Source organism: Pteropus vampyrus, unplaced genomic scaffold (assembly GCF_000151845.1).
Source record: "Pteropus vampyrus isolate Shadow unplaced genomic scaffold, Pvam_2.0 Scaffold193, whole genome shotgun sequence".
Classification (NCBI taxonomy): Eukaryota; Metazoa; Chordata; class Mammalia; order Chiroptera; family Pteropodidae; genus Pteropus; species Pteropus vampyrus.
Window position 1 is genome coordinate 2,382,962 of NW_011888974.1, and position 7,807 is coordinate 2,390,768.

The 7,807-nt window shown below is 49.2% G+C and overlaps 1 protein-coding gene across 1 annotated transcript in view; it reads right to left on the bottom strand.

The window, feature by feature from the left end:
- Window positions 1-7,807, bottom strand: part of CUX1 (cut like homeobox 1) — a 286,591-nt gene that overhangs the window by 69,835 nt on the left and 208,949 nt on the right. The window contains exons 13-16 of the mRNA XM_023537497.1: window positions 6,305-6,363; window positions 2,877-2,925; window positions 1,996-2,092; window positions 315-986 (exon numbers count right to left, since the gene is read on the bottom strand). Coding sequence (XP_023393265.1) covers window positions 315-986; window positions 1,996-2,092; window positions 2,877-2,925; window positions 6,305-6,363 — 877 coding nt within the window. The remainder of the gene's footprint in view (window positions 1-314; window positions 987-1,995; window positions 2,093-2,876; window positions 2,926-6,304; window positions 6,364-7,807) is intronic.

Consider the following 7,807-nt stretch of genomic DNA (forward strand, 5'->3'; position numbering starts at 1 on the left):
CCCAAGGCCAATCGGACCACTGGACACTAAACAGGTCAGTGGTCCTGTTTAGTGATGCAATTCCCTCCGATTCAATACATAGTATTGAAATACTGAGTTTACTATGTGTGAGGTGCTGAGCACATTTCAGAGGCCAGACCTCCCATATCTAACAGCTTTAGCTCATGCCAGTTGACCCTTGGAAGTCTGGAAATGGTAGAACTGGAGAGAATTTTACCTGATGTTGATGCACAAATGTTTCGTCACACACACAGACATGCACACACAACTCTGACGGGCTCACATGTTGGCGCCAACCCATGAAAGTCTCTCACCTCTTTGTCTGCCTTGGATGCTGCGAAGAGCCAAGATGTTCTGCTCGTCCGAGAGGAACTGCTTCATCTTGTGAAAAGGCTCCTTGCCGCGAACGGTCAGTTTATTCCATGGCTTGGGCCGGGCCAGAATCTCGCTCACAGACCCTTGAGACAGTCCCAAGACATAATGTCCGAAAATGCGCTGTCCAATATTGTGCTTGATCAACTGCTCTTTCACCTGCCGGGCGATTTCTGCAGTGTCTATCTCCTCGCCCTCGGAGACGCTCCCAGCACTTTCTGACTGGCTGGGAGACGGGGCCATGCCATTTACATCTGGGCTTTGTTGTAATGGACTTTGGGAAGATATGGAGTTTGTGCTGTATGGACCTGTTGAAAAAATCATGCTTGTGCTTCCTGCTTCCTGCATGGCCTTGGAGTAGAAGGACTGCATTAGCTGTCGTTGGAGGAGAGAGTTTAGTGCAAATTTTCCCGTAGAAGCCAGGGGTAGGCTGGGGCTTGCCAGGGATGAGCTGAAAAAGTCTTGAGTTAACCCCGCTGGTGAGAACTGGTGTGTACCATTAGTATTGGAAGCCTGCTCCCCCGTGTTGCGGGGCAACTGAGAAGGAGGGGGGGCCGGCAAAGGTCCAGGACGCCGACTCTCAGGCTGGTCTTTCCCTTTTCTCCTGGCTGACCCTACAAGGAAGGGCAAACATAATGCATTATGGGGGATTCAAAAGGGAAAAAAAACCAAGACTAAAATGCAAAGTTTGCCCCACAAAGGGAAAAAAAAGTGCAGATTTTACAAGGGCCAATGAGGTGTGTTGGTTTGTTTTTCAATTGAATTTTTAAATCAGCCAAACGAGGCCCCCCGGAAACAAGCAACATGCATTTCATGTTTGCACCTTTCTTGTACGTTGCAGCCTGGAGAGTCCCCTTGACATAGATTCAAATTCCTAAAGTGACAAGGAGCCGGTACCACACACAGTAAAGAGTTGACAGGTCGTAGGCCTCTGACTGGGCCTCTAGCATTCGAGCTATTCCCAGGAGGCCCCCACCTGAGGAGCAGCAAACACTGACATTTTGGGACCAACGGATTCTCTCACACCACTTGCTCTGAGGCGAATGCACGGTACCAAGTCCACTCGATCGAAGGCACGCACATTTTAAGAATGAAATATCATCGGAGCCTGAGACACTTTTAAACCGGTTTACCAGCTGCCAAAACCAGAAGCAGTCAGTGACGCCACCACTTTGGGATGAGCAAAGAAAGGCTAAGGATGGGGGATGCGTTCCCAAGGAAAACCTGACAAAGGAAGAAAAGCTCCACTGAGCCTGGAGGGGCAGGGCTAAGCCTGTCAGCAGCCCCCAGAGACACCACGAGAGAGGCCGCACAACTAGGAAAAGATCAGAAAGCCAACATCCTCCGAGTGTCCCTCCTGTGATCTCCTGCAACACTGGCTCTAACTGACCTCCGCAGACGCTCTGCGGCCACACGTCTCACCTTGACCACCTTTAAGCAGGCGGGAGAGGGAGGGAGGGGAGCAGTGAGGAGGATGAAGAGGAGACCAAACACTCATTAGTCAAGGTTCTCATCAACCAGTGATGCTCCCGTCATGCATCGGCCCAGACTCACGGTTTACAATCCTCTTCCTCGACCCCCGGAAGGGACTGAGCACGGCACACGAGACTCCTGTCAACCTACCGCTCAGGTCGCTGTTGGAGATGCGCAGTGCGGCGTTCTCGGACTGCAGCGAGCGGTTCTTTTCCAGCAGCAGCACCTCTAGGGGCTTGGATGCGTCCTAGACAGGGCAGAGGGGGGCTCACTGTGGGCTGGCGACCCCCCCACCCCTTAGGGCCACCAGACCCCACAACCCCTGCCCTTATCGTTTTCCACCCAACTGACTCCGACACGTTATAGAAACATGCCTTCTCCTGAAGATGGCTCGACATATGTGTGGAAAACACACAAATTCTTTTCCAAAAGAATTCATTTCAGTTGAAGTAATTTTTCTTTTCCTAGACAATTAACTATTCTCTATTCTGTCCCCAAATTCAAGTAGTCTAAACTTGTGCCTCATCTGGCAGTAGCACTGGCTGCAGAGCCACACACCTGTTAGAATATCATTGGTAAAGGTGCCAACCACAAAGAGTCAGCTGCCTTCTGGGCACCAGGCACAGGATCCCATTTGATAACTTAAATTTTAATTGGCCACCAGGTTGCCATTGTCACCTTGCCCACCCCTGTACCTTCTTCAAGTGAGACAGTAAATAAAAGTTCCTAAGCCAGCCCTTTTTGGGCTGCTTTTTAACACAATGTGAAATTGTTTTTATCCAAGCCCTTAGTACCAAGTTAAATCACGACTTCACTTGAATTGAGTTATCAGTTTGGAAAACACTAACTCTTCTTTTTAAATAAAAATAACTTGCTTTAATTTGATTAAACATTCTTGAGGAATTACTGGTCAGCTATAAGTGAGAAGTCTCTCAGAAATATCAAGATGGTGAAGCTCGCCTGGGGATGAACAGCAACCGTGGCCATGCTGATGCTCACACACACACTAAAAGCAAAGTGAGACCCTGTACCTGTGTCCCAGCTCCCTCGGACGGTGCGAACTCCATGGATTTCAGAATACTGCGAAGAGCAAGACAGAGTGGTTATTTCCTACTCATACCTCTGGTAACAGCCACACTAATGAGCATCAACATCACAATTTCCTGCTCTCCAGGAACGGAGGAACTGACAACTTTAACAACTTCCCTGGCAGCATTATAATCTGATAGAGTCTCTAGAATAAGTATGCAACTAGCAGTTGGCCAGCAAAAGTTTCTTGCCCAGCATGTAAATCATTCCATATGGAATCACACCAGGTCTGTTCAGAGTATAATTTTAAAGTTGAACACAGACATAACATTGTTGCAAGTAGAATGTATTTGTAAAGCTTAGCGGAATGAAAGAGTTGGAACAAGGAAGCCAGAGAGAGAAACCTCAGCACCCCTCCCAGGGCCGCCGCCCCACACGTTCACTGTGGGCACCTGGGGACGGGAAATCGGCAAAGAGCAAGGTCCAACAACTGGATGGCTCAAAAGCTGGCACAGACCTTCTCTGCAGCCCCAGGTCTGGGAAGAAACACCACTGCAAAGGTGTGGGAGAGCAGGTTTATTTCTTTGTTCTCCTTATCACTGAAATCACATTAATTTCTGGCCTGTTTCAACAGGTCTGAGAGCTGATTGAGTTCGGGTGCTCAGGACTGCTGTTTCCAGCATTCCTTTAGCACGGACACTGCTTTCTTTCTGTGAGTCTATGGGAGGAAAGGGCAAGTGAGTCCACGTGGGTACTCTCTTCACACATGAGGACAGGTGAGAATGAGAGTGGGCTGCCCGTCCCAGGCATGGCCACCTGCATTCTCCCAGCATTCTCGTAGCAGTGACTTTAGCTTCTGCCCTCTTTAACCTCCACTGAAGTGTCACTAAAAGAATATGGTATGTAAAAATGCCAAGGGCCCCAGGAGATCACTCTCAGCCAGGGCCGCCTTGAGGTTCAGTAAGCAAGAAGCTGGCAGCTCTAAGTTTCTCTAAGGTTGTAACCTTAGAGAAACTGGTCCTTGTCATGCAAACTAAACAAACCGAATGATAAGGAGCTAATGGCATAAACCATATAATTTTATTTCATAGTGAGCTATTGGAAACACTAAAAATCTCGGTCCCATTACATCCGATGAAGTATGCAACTTGTCTTTTCTTGGTGGCCATCTGTTGTTCACCACTATATTCTTGTCTGAGAGCTTCTTGAGGATCATGTAAGAGAAGACTAAGTGAGTCTCTAAGTTTATACTAAAAACACCAGTGTCTTTTCATTTATCCAGCAGATATTTACCAACGACCTATTATGCGCCCGACCCGGGAGAATCAGAACCACTCTTCTCCTCACCCTCAAGAACACTATGGGCTCTTTCAGCAGAAGACAAAATCCAGATAGCACAGGAAAGAGGAAGCCTGTGGGGGCCCTGGGCAGGAGAGACTCGCTGGGCTGGAGACAGGGTCTCTGTTAAGAGTTTGAGAAGGGTCTTGAAGGAGGATACTTAACAAACCACTGGGGGTGTGGGGACTCTGGGGGCACAAATGGGAGGAGAATGTGGACTTGTGTCTGAAAAGGCACTTGGATCACTAGGAAGTGGGAGGCCAAGGACACATTTAATCAGAAAAGCCACCAAGTGGGGCAGCTTCCAAACACATGCTGTGGTGGGGGCTGCAGTGTGCAGATACAACAGAAAGGGCTGGCAGGAGGGTGGGAAGGTTGCTCTGGGAGGAGCAGCTTGGCAGGCGGACAGAGGGTCGGGTACGGACCAGGGATGTGTTGCCGGCTGGAGTCAAGAAGCCTTGGTTCCTAGGAACGGAGGCGAGCTTGGAGGCGAGGGAGTGGGACTGCCCTCGGCGTGGGGAGAGCGGGGGCTTGGGTGAAGGCCTTCTTATGCAACACTAGAAGACGGCACACATTTTCTTTCTCTTGAGTGGGGGAAGAAGAGGGAAAGGAAGGGAACACGGGGATGAGGAGGCAGGGACAGAAGATCAATCAGGTAAAAAAATATAGATCCTAAGTTGAAAATGGGGTGGGGGGTTAGTACAGAGCATGAAGAGCCTAGAGAGAGGTTAAGAGGTCATCCAAGACATTACTGGCAGAGGCCATCTGTGACCAGAGGGAATGAGACTACAGAGAACTGAAGGGAGCACCTGGAGGCACCTCACCAGGGAGGCTGGAGGTCATGACTGAGGGAAGGCTACTGCAGGATATGGTGGCAAGAAGGTCAAAGATCCCTTCCGATGGGTTTTTCTAGCAAACCTGAGGGAACAGAATTACGAAAACAAAGAACAGCATGGCGAGTGGGTGTAGGCTTATTTTAAAAGGAGAAATTTAAAATGTCAGCAAGAGAGAAAGGAGCTGATAGAATGAATAGCAGGAAGGAATAGGAAGGAAGGGAGCCAGGCTCCAGGTGGAGGGGTCAGCCTGGAGAGACAGGAGAAGCCAGGACCAGAGGAGTGATTTCAAGGTAAAGGAGGAAGATGCAGACGTCTACCTCCTCTGTAGGGCAAAACACCAGGGTGTCTGCTAATGGGTTAGGGCTCAGCTGGGGACAGAAGAGGGCGCTGAGGGCACAGAAGGGTCCCTGGGGCAGTGCAGAGCCCATAAGTAGCTGTGGAGAAAACACAGCCTACTGAGACCGGGTCTACACACCAGAGAGACTTTCTTGCAGGATTTGATAACCTGCACCGGAGGCAGGGGAAGCCCAGGGGAGACTCTGCGAGACCAGGCAGGAGGACGAGGGGAACCGTGTGCACTGTGGGGGGGCTGCCCATAAGCAACAGGCTGGGTGAGAGGGTCATGAGCTTGAGAGCACTGGAACTGGGGACAGGTAGGGACCAGGGTCTAGACAATGCAAGAGGGCCAAGGGCAGGCTCTGGGGAAGGAGTATGAGGTGGAAGGGACAGGCTGGGCAGTGGGGCCTGAAGTAGGAACATCTAAGCTTGAGAATGTAAGCATTAGCACTGAAGGGACAACAGGCTTTCAGGTGTTGCCTCTCGGATGAGGAACTCGAGGTTGGGAGAAGAAAAGTTCTGCAGGCCAGGTGGCCGGGGAGACGTGTGGCCATGTGTACTCTTTCAAATGGCAAACGTTTTCCTGCTCTGCTTCTGTATGGGGAGCTTAGAGCTGAAAAACGAGCTCATATTTTGTAATATCTGTAATGGCAACATCTCCCCTGATTCTGGGCATACTGGCATACTTTAAATGCACAGTTTTATAAAGAGTCCAAAGAATTCAGGCACACGCCTCGGTGCAGACAGCCACAGCGGTGGGCAGCTCAGAACATAGCCCAGTTGCGAAGTGTCTGCCTAAGCTGAGAGCAAGGACCTGTGGCTTCTCCCTCACTGGCATGGCTTTTTTTTTTTTTTTTTTAAGCAAATGTCTCCAGTGAGCACTGGATTGTGAAAGGCTGAGCAGGCATCTCCACACTTACTTTAGTTCTTTCTTCACCTCTTCATAGTCAGCCTGTCCTTTGAGTTTTTCTTCCAGTTGCTGAAAACAGAGAGGATTTTATTAGTGGCCATGTTGAAACAGGTAGATGGACTCTGCTATGGACTAAATGTTTGTGTCCATCCTCCAAATGCATATGTTGAGATCCTAACCCCCGCTGTGACAGTATTTGAAAGTGAGGCCTTTTGGGAGGTGATTAGGTCATGAGGGTGGAGCCCTCATGAATAGGATTAGTGCCCTTATAAAAGAGACCCCTCACCCCTTCTGCCTTGTAAGGACACAGTGAGAAGGCATTTAGGAAGGGAGCGCTCACCAGACACCAAATTTGCTAGTGCTTTGATCTTAAAATTCCCAGCCTCCAGAACTGGGAGAAATACATGTTTGTTGTTTATAAGTCCCCCAGTCTATGATATTCTGTTAAGGCAGGCCAAAAGCACTATACAGATTTCACCGACTACATCCTCTGTAAAACATCCAGTCGTCCCTGAGAGGGAACACAAACATATACAAATGAAAGTTGACAACGTGCAGTGTTGTCTTTTGTCCTTCACTCTCTGGTCTGGTGTGAGTGTGTGTTAGTGGACACAGGTGCCTGTGCACAGGCGTGCATGTGCATACACACTCACACAATATAAAGTTGTAACATAAACTTGATGAAAGTTGAAGAAAAAAGCTTTGCAAAAGTGGAAAACAAAGAAAAGGCCATTTTGTATGAAATACCATGAAATGACAAACAGAATGAAGAGAAGCTCTCCTAGGATTTTAAAAGCAGCATGTGGCTTTTCACAAAATATGTTTTGCTAGCTGATGGAGACAGTCTGTTGTCAACACCTTTAGTGGGATCCTGCTAACAAGAGATACAAGCCCCTTTGTTGTTGAGGCTGTCATCTGATGGGTATCAGGAAGAAGCAGGTGTACTTCCAGATTCCTCGAGATGTGGGGATCTTAGGAGTAGAGGCCCATTTAGCTGGGTGGTCATGGGTTCCCTGACAGTTGTCTGGGTCTTGCAGGGAAGGTCTGTAGCTGATTCCCTGGCTCTAGATGGCCTTTTAGAGGAAAGGTGAGGGGCTCTGGCCTGGGGGCTCAGGGGAGTGATAGCACGTTTCACAGGTAGGATGATGCTCTGATGTGCTCCATTCAAGTCTGTGTGTTCACTGGGCATTCAGGAGCCTGTTTCTGCACAGAGCTCCATGTGGCTTTCTTGACAGGAAGATCTTTGGCATAGGTAGACAGCAAAGGTGCTTCCTTATATGAAGGTGCTTTGGACTAGTTTGTCTTTGACCTCCCCGCAAGGGAGCTCTGTGGGGGAAAGAGGCAGCATAACGTAAAACACAAAGACCCAGCTGGGGGTGTGGGGTTGGGGGTGGGGAGGTCCTGATGATTTGGCCTATTTCCAAGCTTGGGGTGAACAAAATCCAGTGTTTTAATCAAAGCACCTTCCCACCTACAGGGCTTCCAGTTGCTTTTCAGGTTCTGCTTGACCAGC